A 25,059-nucleotide genomic window follows, 5' to 3' on the forward strand; every position below is an offset into this window, starting at 1 on the left:
AAGGATTAGTCTCCCCCTAAGCATGAAATAAGCTGACAAATTCTTCAAAACAAACACTTTAATTTGAGAAACAATGATCAGCTGACCCATTTTTATTATTAGCTATCATCATATTTAATTAAAATGTTTTTTCATAAAAATATACATGAAGGGAAGATTTTTCGACAGATTTCACATAAATATTAATAGCATAATTAAATGATTATTAAGTTGTTGAAATAATATGTAATGAATACAGGGGTGTTACAGTATGGGTTAGTTTTGATAATATTTTTAATTTAAGAAATTCCATTCAATATAGTTTTGTGATACAAGTTTTTATCTCAATCAGATTATGATATTTAAAAAATAATCAAATGAAAAAGAAACATCCATTTGTTAGTTTTTTTTTTATAAAAACTATAAAAGTGAACGAACCGTGAAACATAAACACCAAGTATGAACATCTAAAATCATATTGAAAGTGGCTCATCCAGGATTTTTATAAGTAGAAAACAAAAAAACTTGATAAATACCGAGAAGAATTGTATCCTTTTTTTTAGATTTTTTTTTTTTTTTTTACCTCTGTGTGAATAACAAATTAAATAAAAAAAAAGTTACTTCATTTTTTGTTGTACTGATTTGACTAAATTATGGAGAAGTAGTTTCTTCAAACTGAGATCTACTAATGTAGACAGTTTCTCATGGATCACATCTTCTGGCCCAGTTGATATACAAGAATGACATCTTCAGACAAAAACAGTGAAAAGAGCTGGTGAGGAGATTATTTTTCATTCCTCAACTTTGCTATATATTCAGGATCAATAGTGAAAATAATGTTACTGACAGACAAATCATTTCTGAACATCCATATCATAAGTTTTCCATATGATAAGTTTTCCATATGATAAGTTTTCCATATCATAAGTTTTCCATATCATAAGTTTTCCATATCATAAGTTTTCCATATCATAAGTTTTCCATATCATAAGTTTTCCATCGTCAAAATTCCATCCGATTTGTTTCCATCAGCTTTGCCCAGATAGAAAAGTAAATAAAATGAAAGCGAAAACCAACAGTGTACAAATATGTCATTTATTGCTGAGTGACATGACATACGTCCAGCAGTCAAGTGACAGGACAGACGATGAAGACCAAGTTTGTTGACAATATAACTGTAATTGTAAAAGAGTCAGTAGGCAGAGTTGTTGTCTAACAAAGTTCTTCTTGCTGAAGAATGGATTGCATAAATCCCAGCAAAATAATATGGCTGGGCAGCAACAAATACGTACAAGATAATGTTTGTTGACACCAGCGCTAAGTGCAAACAAAGACAGGATATCCATACATACTGTGGCAAAATCTGATTCCAAGTTTAATTCATTAAAATTCATGAAAATCTCTTGGATCACAGCTTCACCTGATAATAAACAAGGAGTACAACATCTGAAGTTATTTGACGCCTATACATTCTTATTCCAGTTTAAATTTTTAATTGAACAGATCTAAAATGGTTAAATTTTATTTTTATAAAAAACACTATCGGTCAAGCTCCAACCTTTGTTGTAGCCCTGTGTCTGTTATATAAGTATTTTAATGGAATGTGCTCTGATGAACTCATAGCATTTGTGCTCCCTCAACGTACTAATTCAAGCAGCAAAATCCCACCCCTTCACTGTTGAGGTTTCTAAATGCCGAAAAGCTTTCTACTCTAATAGTTTCTTCTCTCAGACTACTAGACTTTGAAATTCCCTCCTTGTTTCTTGCTTCCCTTACTACAGAAATTTAAAATGCAATATGAACAAACAGCTCACTGCTTAACTTCTGACAATTCTCTGTTAGACACGAAATAGTAGTCGCTTATGTTCCAAGTGCCAATATGCTTTGTTTTGGGTAAAAAAAAAAATTATTTAAAGATCTACAAACATTTATGCAAATTACATTGAACTGCAGTAATTTCTAAATAAAATATCTTCATAAATATCATCATCATCACACAATACATGAATATCAATGAACTAATCTTATAAAAAAGTTTTTATAAAAATTTATTCAAACATTGATAAATACAATACTACACCTATTAGATCAATCTTTAAAATATTGATTTCAATTGATGTTTAAGAATTAATTTTTTTTATTTGATTTTATACCTTAAATATTTAAAATATTAAATGTCAACTCCAAACATTTTCATTGTTGCTGTTAGCAAAGTTTACATAAGCAAAAAAAAATTAAAGATTAGATAAGCAGAAATCAACTTTTCAACAAAAATTTGAGAACATAAAACTGAATTTTAAGTGACACAATTTTTTTTTCTTTTAATTATATGTCTACTTTTACAAACAATATAAGTATAAAAATATATTTAAATCTAAAATAGTTTTAAAAATCTTAATAGATTTTAGAAAGCCAGTTAGAACTATTTTTCTAAAGTGATAATTTTCAAGAGTTTCAGCTACAAATTTATTAAAACTTAAAGATTCCATTCTATGAACAAAGGAATAAAATTAAAAAGTATTTTTCTGTCTAGCCATGGACCGAAATTTATTTGGCAACCATCTTGTTTTATTTACAGAAGTAAATTAAAACCAAATAACAAAGATTTACATAAAATTAGATAGTTTCTTTGAAACAACATTTCAAATTTGTAAAAACTTCACAAGTTTAATATGATAATGAAGACAATACTTATATATATAGATAGATAGAAAGAGGGAGAGAAAGATAGAAAGAAGAAGAGTGAGAAATAAAGAGAGGGTGTTGCAAAAGAAATGTTAAAACTAACAAAGCAAAGCATTTTAAGTTTTTTGTTTTTACTCTTACCTTTATATTAAGATTCCACAAACTTATTATGAGATTACGAAGACTGAGAAAAATTTTTGGTTCTTTGGCAAAATTTGGAAATTGTTTTCTTTCAAGCTCACTCATTTCATCGGGTTTCACACTGTATGCAACATCTGCCTGGTCAGGCTGTTTGAATGGTTGGCGTAACATCTCCCAAACTGAAAGGGGAAAATTTACAATATCCCAAATAAATATTTTAAAGAAAAAAGAAAAAGTACTTTTTAAAAGCTTTTTATCATAAAAACTATTATAATCTTAGAATTAGCAACAGTGCACAGGTATTATGTACTCTTCTAAGCAACGCGGATTCCCTATGATCCCATTTTCATTTTTTCATTAATTTCTATCATTTTCAATTTCACTTGCTCAAGGAAAAAACATAATTGCACAATACATTTTCTATATACATCAATGGTGATCTTCAGTGATGCAGTCTTCATTACCAATTTTGGATTCTGCAGCATATTGGCTCAGACACTGACCTGACCTAGAACACACACGGTCACCTTGAAAGCGTTTAGCTATGCACGTCATTGTAAAAATCTTTCCTTCTTTTTTAACACTCTTCAACCTTTTTGTTTTGTTTTCAAGATACGGCAACAGGCAGCAGCCAATGAGAATGATTCCCACTTCTTCCGCTGTCATATAATACCATCTCTTCTTTGTTTTGGCATTCTTTTTTAAGTTGGTAAATTGTTTTTACCCCCCCCCCCTCTTTAAAACTACCTTAATTAACTTTAGTATTGGGAACAATCTCAAAGTTAATTATTAGCCTAACAAATATCATTATTTAATGAAATCTATCAATCCAAAATGTTTAATTAAAATCGATCTCCATGATAAGATAAAATAAAACAGTGTAAAACTCACTTGGATGCGAATTTGGTCAGTTTATTTTTTTTTGTTCACATATTAAAATAAAAATTAAAATCAATTATTAAATGCACATGTTAACGTTTGTCAATTTTACTGAACAGACTAACATGCCGATTAAAATAAGGCATATTGCCACTTGGACATAAGGGGCTACTATTTGGAATCCTGTTTACAGGGGACTATGTTGGTAGTTGAGCAGCGATATGCCTTTTAATTTAAACTTCTGCATTCAGGGAAGCAGGAAATAGAGAGGGAATTCCAAAGTCTAGCAGTCCAAAGGATGAAGCTATTAGAGTAGAAAGCTTTCTGGCATCTAGGGACCTCAATTGTGAAGGAGTAGGATTTTTCCGCTTGATGAGTTAGAGGTATGTACATCGATGGGAGCACATATGCTACAAGATCATCAAAGCACATCCTATTAAAAGACTTGTAGAATAGGCACAGGAATGCAACATTGTTACCTTGGGATGGGGTCAGAGCTGGGTTGATAATGCAGGACATATTAAATTACAGACTTATTAAGGTCCTTAATAGTCTGCTGGATTCTGACAGTATCCTTAAGGCGGCTGTTGAAAGTCTTGCTCAGGCTCTTCACTTAGGATCAGAATTGCTGTGTTTGTATATCAGAATTTCTCCGCAATTTTGCCTTTCTCCAATATTAGTCACCTTGACTTAACTGGATTACAATTCATTCTAGCTCATATCATTATCGTTTTTTTTTTTTTTTTTTTTTTTTTGATAAGGGTTAAGAGTGCACAGTAGTCAATTGGACAATATAGTAATCATTAGTAATGGAAATTCAGTAAATTTGTTAACTTAAGTGGAATGGCTAATCAAGAACTTGTTTACGTTGGGACTTGAAAATAATCAGATTGTAGTCAGCTGGAAAGCAGGAAAACGGAAGACAGTTCCACAGGCGTGCAGTTCTAAGAAAGAAGCTTTGTTCATGGAATCTATGTTTAGGTTTAGGCATAGATAAAGAGTGAGGGGAATTATTGATAAGTGTTTTTAGCTAGACAAGTGTTTCTTGTGAAAGTTTGGCAAGGGGGTACTATAAATTGAAGCTCAGTCGAGCACTTGCCATGAAAATAACGAAAAAGCAGAGACAAACTCGCAACATTTCTTCTGTGAGACAGACGTTGCAGGGAAGAGAAAAGGACAAGTCTATTCTGAACTCTATCAAGGCAGGACAAGGTCTTCCTAGCAGCTCCTGCCCAGATGTGGCAACAGTACTCCATCCTTGGACATACCTGGCTCTTATATAGATAGAGAATTGCATCAACAGTGAGATATCTACTGGATCGATAGAAGGATCCCACCATTTTTCCAGTGACCTTGGCAACAGATTTGATGTATGTGTTCCATTTCAGATCAGGAGTAAAGGTCAATCATTCATTTCAATTGATGCCAGATGAGGATCAGAGCGTTGATGATGTAAAGATAAAAGCTTGGTTTTAGATGCATTAAAAGTAATCAGCCACTCCTTTCCCCATTGTATCACATGCTCAAGATCAGATATCTTCAAAAGTCATCTACCCCCTATAATTGATGTAGGTGTCACAATTACAATTAAGTTGTCTATGTGAGCTCTTATTGGGTGACACCATGCTCCAGATTTGGACAGTGGGCTTTGGCATTCGGTTGTTTTAACCAGCATGTTCCTGGCCAATGAGAAGAGGACAGTAGACAATGTACAACCTGTAATTATGCTCTTTTTGAACTTCTGGCATTCTGACGCAGTTATTCCAAAGACTACTCCCTGCCAGAAATCTTAATAATAGTTGGTTATTAGTTTGCACCTTGTTGAAGATACATGGTGTCTCTTTAGGGTTTCTTCCATTAGTTTGTATGGTATGAACCTGTAGTCATTTGCAAGATACAACCATAATACTATCAGTTTTCCTTCCCTTTGTTTTGCCTCTTTCAAAAGTTGTGTTAGGACTGCTATATGCTCCAGGCAGTATGGCATAATGATGACTCCACCTTTCTGGACTAACGTATCAATAGAGCCATTCTTGAAAATTAAATTCGAAAGGTGCTTTGCTAATAACTTGAAAAGGATCTTGCTTTTAGTATTAAGCAAAAAAATAACAGAATTGGTCAAACATTTTTGATGAGTCTTCCTTTGGGATTCATAGAACTGTGAATTTCCACAACTCTGTCTCTTCTCCAGAGGATTTAATATTTTCCATAACCTTTGAACTGTGTGCTGAAGCAGATTTTGATACATTTACAATTTCTTGAATCTCTCTTCAAGTGGGCAGTCCTTTGTTAAATAGGTACACTGGTGGCTTCTGAGAGATCAAATAATTATTTGTACCTAATGCAAATTTTTTTCAGGGTCACTCTGTAGACAGGTGTCGATTTCTCTTTCCAATGCTTTCTATTGTCCACTGTGCTTTTCTCTTAATAAGCTTGTAAAGCCAAAAGATTGGTAAGAAAATTAGCTTGTGTCTTTGATCTTTCTTGCACTTGTCACAAAACATTTTTGGTTTCATTTTGAAAAGTGCAACACAGGAGACAATGCAAATTTCAGAACCGAGAGAATTGAAAATGTCAACAACAATAACACCAAATAAAACATTATCGGAACATTTACTGAATTAAAATACAATTGAGAAAACTTTAACACAAAATAGGCTATTTTACACAAGAATCCTTAAATAAATGAAAGTTTTCAAAGTGTAGGAGTTTAAATTTATAAGTAGTTTTGAACATTCAATATCGAAATCCATGAGTTTTATGTTTTGAGAAAATATTTCTAAGAAAATTCAGGATTTTAAAATTTAATTTTCTTAAAAAATGTTTCCTCAAAACAAAAAACAATAGAGTTCTTTGAATATTTTTGAAAGTCATTTGAACTGCTTTTTTCTAGACATACAATGTCGGATTACATTTATATAACATTCTAATCCTCAGAAAAATGATTCTTTTAAATAAAAAATACTCAAATTCAAAATATTAGTTTATATTATTAATTTCATATCTTGATTAAAATATCTTTCATAAGATAGTAACTAAAATACTTAGGTTACAATATCACTTGATTAAAACAATTACGTAAATATGTTCTAATAATATATAACATACTATATACTTGATGAATACTAACCTTTGCTATAGTTTGAATTTTTATCACTCCGAGGATGACGGTATGTAGTATCTGTAGGGCAGTGTCCAATAGCATCGGGAGAATAGTCTGAGAGGAAGTAGATGGAAGGAGACATTTTTAGACCTACATTGGTAGTCAGTTGTCCCAGCCACCATGATGTCTGACACATCTCCACACGCTGAAGGAAAACAGTAAATAAAAACATTATCAAAAATAAAGAAAAAGTTACAAATAAAACCAGAATTCATTAAATTATGTTTGATTGATTGATTGGTTTTACGGCATATCAATCTATGTGGTCATTTAATGCTGGAGTCCTTTTTTATTTTTTTTTTTTAACTATTTTTTGTTGGGGTGGGGGAGGACTTTTTCAGTCTTTCCTCCCTTTTTTTTATAAAATCGAACTAAGAAATTAAATGTTGTATTTATACATGGATGTGTATATTTGGGTGACTTTAAATTTCCTTAAATTTTCTTATATAAATTTACTTTCCTTAAGTATGCTAGAATATTTGTTGAGTTGACCTTTTCAAAGAGGTCCTCCATATTGCTTTCTGTATAATATAGTTTTCTAGTTAGGGCGAGGTCATCACACCCAACTAGGATATGTTTTACTGTGAGTGTCTCCTGGCATGGGATGCACTCTGGTGCCGATTCTCCATTTAGTATATAAGAATGAGTAAAGTTGGTGTGTCCTATGTGCAGTCGAGTCAGTATCACATCTTCTTGGCGTGATCTCTTGATGACCGGACATCGTTCCTTAAGTCTAGGTTTGATTGAGTATAATTTGCTGCCCTCTTGCTGACTCCACAGCAGTTGCCATTTTTCCTGTATGTATGCTTTTATCTGGGGTCTAAGATCAGTATGTGGAATCTTAAAATTGTCAGTTGGAAGGTGAGGAGATTTTTTTGCAGCTGTATCTGCCCTGTCATTGCCTTTGATCCCCACATGACTGGGGATCCAGACAGGAATAATGTTTTTAGTGGTTGAAAGGATATTGATTTTTTCTATTAATTTTGTTGTTTATGGATTTTCTTGTTTTTGATTTTGTATAGATAATAGGACTGATAGAGAATCAAAATTCCATACAGGTTTCAAGGTTTAAGTAAAAGTTTTCAGAGTTTAAAGGAATATGCCTGAAGAAGGCCTGTGGTTGCATTGGGCCAAACATTATGAATAAAGCATAATAAATATTATGATTGTAGCCACGCAGTTACTTTTTTGTACAAAATTCAACTCAAGATGGAAATATTTATTTAGGGTAGGTATATGCATGTGTCTACCCTTTGTTGTTTTAAAGAGATTTTAACATATGCATTTCCATTTGCTTGTAATATTTATTAAAATAGTTTTCAATCAATCAGGGCGCCAGGATTTTTTCTATTTTTCTATCACAACAAATGAACTGTAAAGAAAAAAAGAGCGAAATGCTGGCCAGAACTGATCTGAAACTATTTAAAGAAGGTTCTCAATAAAGATAATCAGTCAATCAAGTACAATTCAAGTCGTTAGCATGATTACCGACTCATAAAAGTATGCGCATCATAAACACATCCCTACATTATGTTTGAGAGAAATCAATTACCACTCACTGTCTACTTCATTAGCACAGGCAACTGTCAATGACATTGACTTACACACTTAGTCTGTCCATTATAAAAAGAACACACATAAACAGGCTGTTAAATTAATGCGAATACTAACTGCATAATCTGGTTTACATAATAAATTTTCTGCTTTCTGCAATACACTCCCAAAACAAAGTTTCTTCCATATGAGTAAAGTCTCTTGTTACTCAGAGCCATGTTTATTTAATCATTGGACATACATTTCTATCCACTACAATATTTTCTTTTCTTCTAGCACAAAATCAGACTCAAATAACATTTGAGCTAACAAATTAAACTTTGCTTCTGATTAATTTTTATTTGCTACTGTATCATATTATTATTTTTTATTTGCTACTGTATCATATTATTATTTTTTATTTGTTACTGTATCATATTATTATTTTTTATTTGCTACTGTATCATATTATTATTTTTTATTTGCTACTGTATCATATTATTATTTTTTATTTGCTACTGTATCATATTATTATTTTTTATTTGCTACTGTATCATATTATTATTTTTTATTTGCTACTGTATCATATTATTATTATTTTTATTTGCTACTGTATCATATTATTATTATTTTTATTTGCTACTGTATCATATTATTATTATTTTTATTTGCTACTGTATCATATTATTATTATTTTTATTTGCTACTGTATCATATTATTATTTTTTATTTGTTACTGTATCATATTATTATTTTTTATTTGCTACTGTATCATATCATTTTTTTTTATTTGTTACTGTATCATATCATTTTTTTTTATTTGTTACTGTATCATATTATTTTTTTATTTGCTACTGTATCATATTATTTTTTTTATTTGCTACTGTATCATATTATTATTTTTTATTTGCTACTGTATCATATTATTATTTTTTATTTGCTACTGTATCATATTATTATTTTTTATTTGCTACTGTATCATATTATTATTTTTTATTTGCTACTGTATCATATTATTATTTTTTATTTGCTACTGTATCATATTATTTTTTATTTGCTACTGTATCATATTATTATTTTTTATTTGCTACTGTATCATATTATTATTTTTTATTTGCTACTGTATCATATTATTATTTTTATTTGCTACTGTATCATATTATTATTTTTTATTTGCTACTGTATCATATCATTTTTTTTTATTTGTTACTGTATCATATCATTTTTTTTTTATTTGTTACTGTATCATATTATTTTTTTTATTTGCTACTGTATCATATTATTTTTTTTATTTGCTACTGTATCATATTATTATTTTTTATTTGCTACTGTATCATATTATTATTTTTTATTTGCTACTGTATCATATTATTATTTTTTATTTGCTACTGTATCATATTATTATTTTTTATTTGCTACTGTATCATATTATTATTTTTTATTTGCTACTGTATCATATTATTATTTTTTATTTGCTACTGTATCATATTATTATTTTTTATTTGCTACTGTATCATATTATTTTTTTTATTTGCTACTGTATCATATTATTATATTGACAATAACCTGATCTGCACTAAAAAAATTTTTTTTAATTTACTTTGTTCAGCCCAGAGGATTGCTAAAGTGAAATATTTTTTAAAAATCACCTAAAAATAAAAAAATCAGCAAGGGCCATAACTTATATCCTTCAATCTAAAATATGAATTGCCTAGCTTATATGCACAAATAAATAAAAATAGAAATTTAAAATTACTTTACTGCATCCGAGCTAATACCAGGTAGGTACAACTATTTTTTTAATAAAACTTCTAACAAAATATTTACTTTAAAAAAATAGATAAATCTTAACTTACATGATCCTCTGGAACTGCACATGCTTCCAACTGTTTTTCTTTCTAAAATAAAAAGAAACAATAGGCGTTTTAGGTAAAAAAAAAAATTTTTTTAACTTTATGAAATCAATAACTTTTATTCACAAAATACGGGTGTTTTTTTACAATTACACTGCCAGGCCAAAAAATTGTAAAATTATTTTTATGTGGGTAGTCTACAGTAACATAAAAGCAGTTGCTATTTTTGACGTTTGCAATTTTTGTTAGAACTCAATTATTTCCAGAATTTATTAACATACAATTTTAAATAACTTTTCTCAGTTGTTTTGTGAACATTATTTTCGAAATTAACGAAGCCTGAAAATTGTGGCTTTGAATCTAGTATGAGCAATAAGCATAGTAACATACGTCAAAGTTATGAAGCAAAATTTTTTATTCAAATGTTTTTAATATACAAGATTATCTCGCAAGATTTTAAAAGTTGATCCTAAATAATATTTAAGTTGACATATCAAACTTTGATTCCGATTAATTTTCATGTTTTTATTATTATGCTATTTTATTGATACAGTGAACAACATACTTCACTACAATTTTTTTTTTTTTAATCATGTGGTATCACCTGGATACGCGAGGAAAAAAATATGGAAACATTTTTCAATCATGAATTGATAAGTCATAATCGAAAAATGTTTCCATGGCGTCAACATGTTTTTATATTATTTATTACAAAATAACTAAAATTTTAATTCTTTTTCTGTATAAGTTTAATACATGAGCAAACAAATAAAAATTAAAAACTAAAATGATTTCACAACATTCAAGGCACAACTAGGTATCCCAAACCAAAATTTTATTTTCATTATATCTAAAAAAATTAATAAACCATAAACAAAAGTACCAAATTTATTTTGGTAGCTCAATTAGCCATAAAGTTATGATCGTTCAAAGTTTGTCGGAAAGTTGAAAATTTGTTATGGTCCAGAAGCCAAATTTCATAGTATATAATTAAAAACGTAGAAAAATGTAAAAAGCAATAATTATTAGATTAAACCAACCTAAACACTGGGCAAAATCCCACTACCAACGGGAAAAAGTGCAAATAAGACACAGAAGTGCAACTTTGACTGTTCATATCAACTTCATTTCAATAGCTAATGTATTGAATCTTCTTAGTATGATTCATAACACATTAGAGATCAAGATAATTTTTCCTTTTAATTATAAATTGATAATTGTGAACCATGTAAAAGCAGTCGAACAGACAATTTGGTAAAAAGGGCAAAAAATGGATAAAAAAATGAATCGAAAGTATACGTTACTGAAATTGTTGTAAAAATGTAACCATTGAAGGTAGGAGCTTGAAACTTTGCAAATTTACTCATTTTTTAGGTGAGGAATTCAAAAATGTTTGTCTTGTTTCTAATAACAAAGCTTTTTACCACAGAAATATTTTTACTTTGGGGAATTTAAACTCACCAAAAAAGGGCCGACAACAATAAGATTTAAAAATTTGTTATACAAAAAGTCACAAGTCATTTTTTTCAAGCATTGAAAAACTTTCAACTTAAAAAGACAAATAAACAAGTAAGATATTTTCTAGGCAGAGGTCTTACTACAATTCCTTTCCTTATTGATTTTCTCTCAGAATTCTTTCATAAGCTTCTGCTATGGTAGATATATCAAGAACACTCCAAATCTTACCATCATTTGAAACTGGCATTACCTCAAAACCCCATCTGTAAACAAATGCTGACTCTACCTGTGCAATGCCATCTTACAAAGGCCATCGAAAAAACCTTTTCTACCTTTGGTTTGCGATAAAAATTTTCTTACAGCGCTGGATGTAGATATGACTTGGCCAATGTAAAAGTTGGTGTCATAGTAGACACAACCCATTGTCCTTGATGTTCATAACTGAAGATATCCTGAGATGGTTCTTCATCACAACTGCAGAAGTTATCTGAACGTTCAGCAGATTCACTAAGAGACTTTTTTGATGCTTTGGAGGTGGAAATGAATTAACTGGATTTCTTCTCGAGTAGTCAGAGAAAGCAGCTTCCAGTTAAACTTTATTTCCACTGATGTTGATTTTTTTCACCTAACACAACCTTGAGATATCTCAGTTCAAGTTTATCAAAAAAAACCTGATAGGTCTCGAGGGTACTTCTACAGTTTATTACCGAAAATGCAGACGCCATTTTTTTTCGCTCACCTGTCGTTAAAATCCGAGGGAGAAATCAGTATTTTAAACTATGACTGAAGCATGAAATAAACAACAAAAAAATTAAACTAGATAATGATTTTTCCGTTTCATTTAAATTAATTTGTTGTTGGCCCTTAAAAGTTGCTTTGATTCAAAAAATGTTTCATTAAAATTATTTGTTCGGAAAAAAAAAAAAAAACTATTTTATAAAAATCCAATGTTTCTTTCATTATAAAATTGTTTTATTAAAATGATATTTTCTTACACAAACTTTTCAATAAATGTTTTTACAATTATATTTGGATAATTTTTTTATACAGTAAATGTTTGGATTTTCAAATGGCACTCACCCTGTTTAGACAATTATGAATATGTCATTTTCATTTTCTGTTTTTAATAATAAAAATATATATATATACGTTTCATGAAAAACATTCCCATTTTCATTAATTAAATTGAAACATTTTCAATTAAATAATCATGGATATGTTCTCTTTCAGTTTCTTTATTTACTTTTTTCATAGTTCTTTCTCGAAGTAATTAATATCTAGTTTAATTTTTTGTTATTTATTTCTAACTTCGGTCATAGTTTAAAACACAGATTTCTCCCTCGGATTTTAATGATAGTACCTATCATTAAAAAAAAAAAATGGCATCTCCATTTTCGGTGATAAACTGTAGAAGTACCGTCTTTTTTTTTTTTTTTTTTTTTTACACAGTGATCACCACTTATCAAGGCCCGGAAGCAACTCAGGGATAATGGTTATTGCAAGTACGTTACGTTAGTGTGGAGATTTGACAAAGTGTTTACTTAAGGGGGCGGTTCATTAGGAATTTTGTTAACGTTGGACTTGAAGAAATCCAAGTTGTAGTCCGGTGGGAAGCAGGCAGACGGAACAGAGTTCCACAGGCGTGCAGTTCTAAGAAAGAAGCTTTGTTCATGGAATCCACGTTTGATTTAGGCACAGATATAGAGCGGGGGAAATTTTTCACAGTGGATTCAGCTAAACGGGTGTTTTTCGTGAAAGATTGGCGAGGGGGGACCAGAGATTGGAGTTCAGACGAGCACCTGCCATGGACATAACAATAAAACAAGGATAGGCTCGCAACGTCTCTTCTGTGGGAGAGAGGTTGCAGGGTAGAGAAAAGGGCATCCCCCACTAAGCCACGAAGTCTATTTTGTACTCTGTCAAGGCAGGATAGGCTGTTTTTAGCAGCTCCTGCCCAGATATGGCAACAGTATTCCATCATTGGACATACTTGGCTTTTATATAGATAGAGAATTGCATCCGTAGTGAGATATCTTCTGGAGCGGTAGAAGGATCCCACCATCTTTCCAGCGACCTTGGCAACAGACTTGATGTACGTGTTCCATTTCAGATCAGGATAAAGGTCAAACCCAGAAGCTTGTCAAAACACGGGGCCTCACCCAGACGAGAGCCATCTATCACAATTGATGCCAGATGGGGATCAGAGCGTTGATGATGTAAGGATAGGAGTTTGGTTTTGGATGCATTAAAGGTAACCAGCCACATCTTCCTCCACTGAACCCCGCGCTCGAGATCAGAGGAGAGAGAATCAGAGAACTTTGTCATTTACAGCCTTTGATGTGTTGCCATAGATGGTCGTGTCATCAGCATAGATGTCAACGAATGATTTAAGTATGTGTTTAGGGAGGTTATTGATGTAGATCAGGAAGAGAGTTAGGCCCAGGATTGACCCCTGAGGGACTCCAGCATTTATATTGCAGGCCTCCGATTTTTGTCCATCTACCACTACTCTTATGAGCCTATTGGAGAGAAATGATTTAATGATTGAGAAAACATTTCCAGTTATACCGTAGCTGGAAATCTTGTGAAGTAGACCCTTATGCCATACCTTGTCGAAGGCCTTTGATATGTCAAGAGCAATTGCCCTAGAAAGGAAGCCTTTGTCAAGAGATTCACTAATCCTGTGAGATATAACCGTCAGCACATCTGCGGTAGATCTTGCAGAGCGGAAACCGTCTTGGAATTATTAAATAAAAATTTTTTTAAAAAAATGATTTTTACAGTGAAATTGATTTTTTCATTTACCTGCCACGTGTACATAACTTGACTATATTTTCAGTTCTTATTTTTTTAAGTAATGTACAGTGTAATTAAAAAATAATTTAACAAAATCTTAAAATTTATCAAAAACGCCTGATAGAACATAAACAAAAAAAAATACAGATTTTTACGTGAAATTAAGTTTTTTATTTACACATGACTTGTTGCCCGTAACTTAAACTTAGCTATATTTTGTTAAGTTTTTTTGAAGTAATGTAACTGAACAGTCTAATAAAAAATAATTTCACAAAATGTTAGATGTATCAAAAACGCCCAACAGAACATAAGAGAATTAAATAAGTAAACAAAAAAATGAGGCACATTTTTTAAAATGAAAAAAAAAAATTTCCGTCACAGTCACACGCAACTAAAAATGTTTTTTGTTTAAAATGCACCCAGTTTAATTTTTAAAAGATAATTTAACAATGCTGAAGTTTATCCAACCAAAAGAAGATAAAGCAAAAAACATATGAAAGTTTGAAAAAAGATATACAAAATAAACAACCGACATTATTTTTTAAATTGTAAATTTTCATTTCTTTTATTGATGCATTAAAAATATTATTTTAAACAACTTTCTATAACCTTTAAATAAACAAAAACAAACTCATCCAAGAATTTTGATATATCCATAGTGAAACAAGTTGTTTGATTATGTTTTCATTTAGTTGTGTGGCTCGTTTGTGCTGACAGTTGATTTTCCTGATGATACTACTTACTTGGTCACTTGGGATTAAGTTGTAAATCTTGATGTATAGGTACAGTCACTTTTATCAGTGACCCTCCTTGATTTATGAGCATAGTAATATGACACCAACAGATTATTAAAGAGGAGACATTTCTCTACAAAATGGTGAGATGGAATTTTTTCAACTGAATTTCTTTCATATTTCTTTCACTGAAGTTTTCAAGTTGGATTTTTTTGTGAAAAACAACTTAAACCCCTTTTTTAAGCTCAGCATATTACCTTTTTTCTTTAAAATGGTACTATTTTTTTATACCTAGAGACTCACAATATCACGCACACCAAATTTGAAAAACACCAACATTTTTTTGTGTAAAAAATAAAGTGGCGTTCACAAAAATTGGGGACATAACTTGAAATAGCCTGGAAAAAAAAAACTATTAAAAACACAAGAAAAAGGATTATATATCTATAAAGCAAAAAGAGACAATTTTATTTAAATCAAAACTTTATCAAAATAACCTCAAAAATAAACGAGATGTTGCAAGTTAAGGCAAATTTAACTATTTACCAGTTTTTGCATCCTAAACTAGGCTAGTTTGGGATACCTACTATTAATAAGTATTTGTTATCAGTATGCAAGAGTATATGACAATTGGAGTATTTAAAATTAATAAAGGTGCTTTCTTTATTAGTGTTGTCATTGCAGAGCAGCAGCAGCAGCAAGATATTTAATATTTTGTTTGTACAAAATGTATTGAAAGTAAATTTGTTAATTGAGCACGAAACAAAGGCTAACTCTATTAATTGATATTTACCGTCTTTCCTTCTGATTTCATTCCACATTTAAATTTGCGAATGAAATCTGGAGTAAAGTCAACATCCCGAGAAAGTTGCCTCCATTTTTGGCACTCTGAACGTGTGCACTGCACCCAGAATGGTAACAGATTGTCAGCCAGAAACACACAGATCGAGGCCTCCGTCTTGCCCTTTGAAGCCCACTCTCGCTTCCATTTGCAAAATGTTTCATAACCTGGTTTGTGACTGAAAAATAAAATAAAAAATACATTTTTAAAATCACTTAGTGAAAAATCATTCTTTTTTAATATTTAATTTTTTTTATTAGCGATTTAAGAATATTCACTTTTCATACCTTGCCCCCATCAAATACAAACCACCTGCTCCTTGATCGATTTTCAATCTAAATTGTTGGACTAACTTCTGAACTAATCAAGACTAAAAGAGATTTTTATTTCTTGTGTACGGTTTATTTCCTTCATTTGTCTTTAGAAAATACCTATTTTAATATTTAAAATCAAGTAAAACAAAAATTAAATACTAATCTATACCCATTTTGGTGAAAAAGTGATTCATCTTAATTGACAAAATGCTGATTAATATTTGGATTTTTACAGTCAAGCTAGGAAAATTTAAGAGACCCAAAATAGATGGGTATTTCCATTAATATTGCATAGCTTTATAGTGGATTAGAGATTATGAATTTTCTGGTAAGGCATTAATTAATATTAACTTTAGAGGAATCTTAAAACATGCCACTCAGAACTATTTTAAAACATCTTAATTTGCATAATTTGTTTGCTTCATGACTTATCAACTATTCTTGGATCATTCAAGTTCATGCAGATTTTGTGGAAAACTATATCACATGTTTCAGAATTCTAATATTTTTAGCTTATTCAGGGAATTGGCTGTCTTATATAATACTGCACCTGCTGGTGGGTAGTATGCTATTGTGATTTATTTGATTCAGTGTTAGTCATTATGTTCTTGGTTTGGTTGTTCTGGTTCTATATTATGATTTTAGTATATTATTGTGTGCACCAAATTTGGGAGTCTGTTTATATTTTGGTAAATAAGTTTATTTCTTTTAGAAAGTTTGTTATTTTGGATCATTCTATTTTGTTGAAGAGATTTTTAAGGTCGAACTAATGATAATTAGTCTTTTGATATGAAATAAAGTCAACACACTCTAGTATATTGCATATTGGAGTTTTGGCGCCTTCAAATAGGTACAAGTATATTGTATGAATGTGACCAACGTGTAATTGGTTTAGTACAACTTTTTTTTTTTTTTGTTACAGTTATTTTTAGTATGTCAATTTCCAATGATTAGTTTAATATTTTTTAGCTTGTTTACACATTAATTCCATTCTTCTTGCTATTTATTGGTGATCAGTTTCTTAATTCAAGGCTTGTAGTTTGTGTATAGTATTTTGTTGTTAGAGATTTTTCCCTTTCCAGCTCTTTTTGCTTCTTTGTCAGCTCATGTCATTTCCATTTAACCAAATATGATTCAATATTCAACATGGAATTATTTCTTTGCTATTTGCAAGTCGATATATTTTGTTCAGTACTTGAATGGTTAGGGGTTCTATCATATATTGATGCTGCTTTATTAATCTTTTGCCCAATTTTCCATCACATGAATCTCTACTTTATTTTGATTCTTGGAGCCGTTAGTGTATATAGGTAGGTGGCTAGGGTGGTCGATTCTTATGTTTTGGAATATTAGTAGGACGATTATTCGGAATCGTCAATCGTTAGAATCGTGTATTTTGGAGGGAATCAGAATCACATTGTTAAAAAACACCTTAGATTTACGATTCTTTCATTACGATTCTCTTATATTTTTAAGTTGAACTGTTTGTTTAAAGTGAGATTGATGCTGTCAAAAATTTATGATAAAAACGTCATAGAACTTTTCATAACATATTTAATGATATACAAAAATTTTATTAACTACTTTAAAGGTAATCTTTATTTATCTTAATGAGTTTTCTTATTTCATCACATACATAGGTGTTGTCTGTCTGTTTTGAAACTTCGAGGCCCATGATTAGTTATCTGTTTATGCTGTTGCAAAACTTTAGGTGTCGCGAGGTAACATTGTTTTCATTTGTGAGCAAAGTTTATTTATGTATAAAACAGTCTATGTCAAGCCCATGAAAAAATTGATGAATACTTAAACCTTAGAGAAAAAGATTTTACAGTGCTCTCATTGCAAGTAAATCATGTTAAAAATCAGTGGTTTTTCCAACTGGTGACTAAAAGAAATGGAGGGGGGCTTATTTTTTGGCAAGTTTTTTTTTTTTATCAACACTCTTCCATTAGTAAATGAATGAAAAATCTCATTAGTAAATGAAAAATGTCTTGTCAACCTTTATATTTTTAAAAAATAAAACAAGTCAAATTATTTAAACAATAAAAGGTTTAATAGAACAATATATGTACTTCCTATTTTCTAAACGAAGGCTGTTTCAGGAAATATTTCTAAAACTAAAGTGAAACTGATCACATGGTATCAGTTTGCAAAACTTTGACAGTCAGTCGGCTTTTTTGAAGTATCCAAAAACAAAAACGTTAGAACTACATATTATGCTGACTGATGGTTCCACTTAAGGTCTTTCGAAAACTATAAAAGAAAATAATAATTTTGCTATCTGTTAAATAAATGCGGTAAGTGAATTTAATTTTTTTTTCTTTTAGAAATTTACATTTCATTCAAATATTCTGCGAATAAAGCAATTACACATTTTTGGGAACTTCTTCGCACAAAAAAAAAAAAAAAATGTGAAAAATTTATTAAAAAAAGGAAAAAAGTTTAACTTTTTTTAAAAATCCTTTGAACCCTACCTTTGCAAACTAACTAGTCACTCAGAGCCGTTCAACTAAAGGACTGTAGGGGCTTGGTCGACATTCACTGATGCCTGGTATCACAGTTGTGATGTGAGCATAGATAAATGTTTCCCAACCCCCAACAAAAAAATAAAAATAAAAAGGTTGTTAGAAACAGCATTAAGGCGGAGGCAATTTCAAATGTTCAATAAATGACTTATTTAACAATAGAAATAAACAATTATCAAAAATTTACTTTTTTCTATAGAAATAAAAAGGTAAATTAAGACATTAAATAAGAATAAACATTAAAGACCGATAAGTATATAATTATATAATAAAAATATAGAAATAAACCCAATTTATTTAGATTTAAAAAATAACATTATTGTTGTTAAAAATATTTTTAAAAAGTCAAATAGGAATAATTTGAGACAATTGAATATAAAAAGCTAAAAATTCAATCAAAGATTTATTTTTAAATTTCATTTAGAAATAAGAATATTTTAGAAAGTGGAATAAAAATCAGTTAGCGATTGAAGCTGCAAAATGCTACATTTGAAAGAGTTATCGAAAATAAAGAGAAAATAAAACAAAAAATGAATATCAAAAGATAAACAAAACATGTTATTCCCCTTGAAATTTGATGTTTTTGTATTCTTGTTGAATTAATTATGACTTACTGTTTCTTTATATGTTTTAATATATAAAATAACTCCTGAAATTGATTGTTATTAATTTCATGGTGCATATTTAATTCATGGTTAAAATATCTGTTTTGACTTTTATCTTCAATGAAAGAAATTTTACGAAAAAAAATCAAATCGTTTTCGAAATTCCCTTAATTGTATTTCCATTTTTTCGGTGTACCAAATTTTTTCGCAACACAAAAACTTTCGATTATTTAATGGTATATTTCAAAACAACAATTCCACGGGAACCGGTATCGGAATCGTTAATCAACATTTTCCTGGAATCAGAATAAAAAAAAATTAGGAATCATCCCAACACTAATTATTAGATTTGTTTTGTCCAAGTTTAAATCCAGTTTGTTCCACAGAAACACATTCACTTAGGATGTTGTCAACCTTAATATGATCCCTGCCATAAGTACCTAATGTTTTTCAAGGATGAATTAGGAACTATCCAAATCAGGAAAACCAATGCCAAGAATAAATCATCCGATTCATGAGACATGAATTAAATTAAACATTCCTTAAAACATAAATTACTTACAACACTATAAATCCTACTAATTTAGTAAAACTTGTTAAAATTATGGAAAGAACAAATTGCAAGCAATAATTTCTAATGAAACTTAGTTGTTGAGTTTTATGGTTTGTCAATCATCATTGGGTCATTTTACACTGAAACCTGCATTCTGTATATGATTAATTTGTTTTGTTGATGCGTATATTTTGTAAAGAGATTGTAAATAATGAGGTGTGGACAGGTACTACCACCAAGGATCAGAATGGAGCTGGGAGAAACGATAACTTCACATGTTCCAAAGCATTTTCAGATCATAGCAAGAACCATCCTATTAAAAGCACACAAAACTTTGAAAATCAGAAAAGCTTACAAAGAAAATAGATTTACATTATCTCCAGGTTTCTGACATTTTCCTCAACTTATTTTTTTTTTACTTTTTGCCAATTTCTTGCACTCTCTTGTAAACTTCTTCACGTGCCTTTTTTGTTGCAGGTGGTAACCTTTTGGGAATTTCAATTTGAATTTCAGTTTTAAAAGATACATCTGAAGAAGGTTGGACATTAGTCGAAACATTATGAATATAACAACCAAAATAAGAATAGTAGTCCAAATAATACAAAAAATCCAAATTACAAAATCCTTATGTAAACAATTTCAAACGTAATGAAAATAGATAAATAATTCTGCTGAGAAATCTTGTCAAACAAAATATGCGATTATATCAACTCAAAATAAGTAATAATAAAAGTTACCTTCTATAAAAGTACTCAAAGCATTCATTACAAAAGTGTTCTCCGGCAGAGATATGATGCCACCGGGACGTATAACCACTTCCAACACACCTGAAATTATACAATAACAAATTTTAAGTTAATTTCAAATTTATCTTGGGAATATACAATCTTCTATATTAACAAAATTATAAGACAATTTTCATGTGTGTGTGGGTTTTGTTTTGTTTTTTTTGTAAGTGGCATACATATTTTTTCATTCATTTATTATAAATCAATTATTGATTGAAATTAACAAAACTTTAAATATTCTGCTAAATTTCATAATGAAATTATTTTATTAAATCGACCACAATGCAAGTCAATTTCTTTGTAATTGAATCAGTCATTTTAATATTTTGTTAATAATTTAAAAAAATAAATTACTTTGCGACCCATTCAAATAGTCATTTCTGGCTTTAAATTTTTACCAAATTCTTATACATGAAAAGATTGAAAATTTTGGAAGCTTAAAACAATGCTACATTAACAAAATTAGTTAAAAATTTATAACAATTTGGTTCAATTTATAATTTAACGGCCAAACAATACTTTAACAAATAAATTTAGCTTTCAAAATGCTATTTGATATAAATAATAATTTGATAGAAGAAATGAAATTTTAAAAAAAAGACAGATACAGTTAATTAAATACAATTTCTTTGGTAGATTTTTATTTGGTCAAACAATAATTTATAATCTTGTTTCATTTTTATTCTTGATTTTATTTAAATTTTGTTGATTGTTTGCGATTCTTTAAAGTGAAATTATCTTTCAGACTAAATCAGTTTTTGATGCTTATGTTTAGTTTAATCAATTTTTTCTAAATTTTATCAACAATTAAAAATACATAATTCTTATCCAGAATTCAACCTAATTAAAAAAAAAATACAAAAAATCTTTATGTATGTACCCATCATGGAACAAAAATGTCATATTCCAAAAGTTCTGTAAATTGATCAAGCAGTTTTTTTTTTATATCAAAATTATTTATTTTACATTTTTAGCAATTAATAGCATACTGTAGTCATAAGGCTGGTTTTAAAATCTCAGTAATTCGAATTGAGTTGTCTCCTTTTATTAAATATGGCAAATCAAGACAGACCATTCTCGCTTCATCATAAAATTAAATTTTCTTAGTTAAAAAAAAAAAAACACTACTTGATCAATTTACATGATTTTTAGAATACGGCATTTTTGTTCCATGACTTGTACGTAATTCAAAGATTTTCCTGTTTTTATTTTCATAATTCAGTGGAATTCTGGACTTGACACAAAAACATTTTTTTTATCCCTCCTCACAATATCTTTTTAATTTATTCCAAGGGTTTAGATTTTTCAAACAAATCAAGCAAAAGTTTTTATATCACAATAAAATGTATTTTCCTTTTAAACAATGAACTATTTACATCTGATACTCATTGAAATTAATTTTACTAACCTGAATGGTTGTTTATCAATACACGAAGCAACCATTAACAATTTTTACTTTTTATATAGTACTTTGAATCAGCTGCTCTTAATACTGAATGTTATACACTATTGAAAGAGATATTATTATTATTAGTAGTAGTAGTAGCAATAGTGATGATGGTAGTGGTGATGAATAGCATAAATTTTATCACTTATGTTATCATTAGGATTATTCAATAATATTCTATATTAATAAAATTATGAGATGTATGCATGCATTTTTTGCTGTGTCAATAACTGCTATTTAAACATTGACTTTTTTTTTTAGTGACTAGCAGTTCAACCCCGCTTTGCTCGGGCCCTATGCTCATAACTTTATGTGCATATATATATATATATATATGTATATATAAAGTTTGACTCATGTCCAAGTAACCTACATCTAAAATTTCAAATGTTTAGACCCAAAATTGGCAGAGGAGTTTGGTACAGTTTTCAAAGGTCAACTCTTTCAACTTTGACCTCTTGGCAACCAAATTTTCGCCCAAAAACTGATTAAAAAGCTTGCTGCATGTCTGAATACCCTTTATGTAAAATTTCAAATGTTTAGACCAAAAATTGGCTGAGTAATTTGGTAGAGACTGCAGAGGTCGAATTTTGTTAAACTTTGATCCCAATTTTGACTCCTTAATATTTATTGTTTTGGGCTCAAATCAAAGTAAAAAGTTAGATCCATGTCCAAGTAACCTACATCTAAAATTTCAAGTGTTTAGACCCAAAATTGGCAGAGGAGTTTGGTAAAGTTTTCAAAGGTCAAATCGTTGACCTCCTTGAAAGTCAAATTTCTGGTCGAAAACTGATTAAAAAGATTTTCCCAAATCTCAATACCCCTTATGTCAAATCTCGAATCTGTAGACTGAAAATATACACACAATTTCACTTTTATAGACATACTAGCATGGGTGCCCAGCGTTGCCCGGGTGTTTGGAGGTGTATGCTGAGCAAAAAAAAAAAAGAAAAAAGGGGTCAATTTTTTTTTAACTTTGACCCCTATTATGACACCTTAAAATTTATTGTTTTGGGCTCAAATCGAGTTATTAAGTTAGATCCGTGTCCAAGGAACCTATATCTAAAATTTAAAGTGTTTACACCCAAAATTGTCGCAGGTGTTTGGTAAAGTTCTCAAAGGTCAAATCGTTGAACATTGACCCATTAACAGCCAAATTTCTGGCCTAAAACCGATCACATAGATTTTCCCAAATCTCAGTAACCTGTATATCAAATATCGAGTCTGTAGACTGAAAATTAACAGAGTTATAACGAAGGAAAATGTACACAGACACGTTCACTTTTATAGATATACAGATACTAGCATGGGTGCCTTGTGTTGCTCGGGTGTTTGGAGGTGTATCTTGAGCAAAAAAAAGTGGTAGTAAGAAGGCAGGGTTGAACCCGTACTGTGAAGGAGGAAAAGAATGTGAAAAAAAAAAAACGGTGACATCTTTGCTGTTACAACCACTGCCAAACCAGAAGTGACGTAGGTTTAAATTAAGGCTAGACAATCGAAAAGAGGGGATGACTTTCAAAAATATTGGTGAAAAAGGCAACCCCTCCCTGTAGAAAAGTGCCCAGTTGAGGGTGAAGAAAATGTTTTTAGCCAATTTTTCTGTATTTGCCGTCTGAAGGGTCGAGCTTCAAAACAATACTGATCTTGTGAAAATCCGTCGCCTCTGTTGACAGTTTTAGGCAGACATGCAAACATACATACATACATACATTTATATATTGGTAGCTCAAATTTTTTACCCAAACCGATTAAAAAACTTGCCTTATCTCTGAATACCCTTTATGTAAAATTTCAAATGTTTAGACCAGAAATTGTCTGAGTAATTTGGTAGAGACCGCAGAGGTCAAATTTTTTAAACTTTGACCCCTGTTATGACCCCTTAACATTTATTGTTTTGGGCTCAAATCAAGTTATTAAGTTAGATCCATGTCCAAGAAACCCATATCTAAATTTCAATTGTTTAGACCCACTATTGGCGGAGGAGTTTGGTAGAGTTCTCAAAAGTCAAATCGTTCAACTTTGACCCTTTAACAGCCAAATTTCTGGCCGAAAAACAGATTACAAAGATTTTCCCAAATCTCCATACCCTGTATATCAAATTTTGAGTCTGTAGACTGAAAATTGAGAGTTATTGTGTAGGGAAATGTACACAGACAGACAGAAAGACACTTTCACTTTTATAGATAGATAATCGAATGATTATTGAAATCAAAAATACAATTATAAACTATAACAATTTTTTAATCCTATCTCAATCTTCATTAATATTCACAATTCTCCCTACAACTCTTGCACAAAACTGACACTATGTAGCCAGTTTACCCCCTCCCTGTATTTGCTACAATCGTCAGTCTGCTTACTGATTTGACACTTAGTTTCTTATTTAAAACTTTAACAATTAAAAAATAAATGGAAAAATATTCATTTAAGATAATATTTAAAAAAAAAAAAAAATAGAAATTTTAAAGTAAAACAACACCCAGTCAATGTCAAATAGGTACAACTAATTTAACATATGTTTAAGATTTTTTATTAAAATACTAAAGAAAATGTGTTTCCACCATAATATTTTATCATGAAAAGATCAAAATGGTAAATAAAAAGTAAAACTAAAGTGTTGTTGTTTTATGTTAATGAAACCTTGATTCACACAAATTATCTGTTGGAGAAGGTCTACTTTTTATTCCATGTCTATTTAATTTGATAGAAGACATTAATCGCAATTATTTTTACTATCATTAATATTTGATTACATTTTGGGATTT

At 30.0% G+C, this 25,059-nt stretch overlaps 1 protein-coding gene across 1 annotated transcript in view; it reads right to left on the reverse strand.

Annotated features, from left to right (window-relative positions):
- LOC145296050 (lysine-specific histone demethylase 2-like) overlaps nt 1-25,059 on the reverse strand; it is a 211,622-nt gene that overhangs the window by 144,602 nt on the left and 41,961 nt on the right. The window contains exons 4-8 of the mRNA XM_080142105.1: nt 20,797-20,886; nt 16,015-16,240; nt 10,237-10,278; nt 6,815-6,992; nt 2,806-2,984 (exon numbers count right to left, since the gene is read on the reverse strand). Coding sequence (XP_079998231.1) covers nt 2,806-2,984; nt 6,815-6,992; nt 10,237-10,278; nt 16,015-16,240; nt 20,797-20,886 — 715 coding nt within the window. The remainder of the gene's footprint in view (nt 1-2,805; nt 2,985-6,814; nt 6,993-10,236; nt 10,279-16,014; nt 16,241-20,796; nt 20,887-25,059) is intronic.

This window comes from Euprymna scolopes, chromosome 16 (genome assembly GCF_053919585.1).
Source record: "Euprymna scolopes isolate OS-2025 chromosome 16, ASM5391958v1, whole genome shotgun sequence".
Classification (NCBI taxonomy): domain Eukaryota; kingdom Metazoa; phylum Mollusca; class Cephalopoda; order Sepiida; family Sepiolidae; genus Euprymna; species Euprymna scolopes.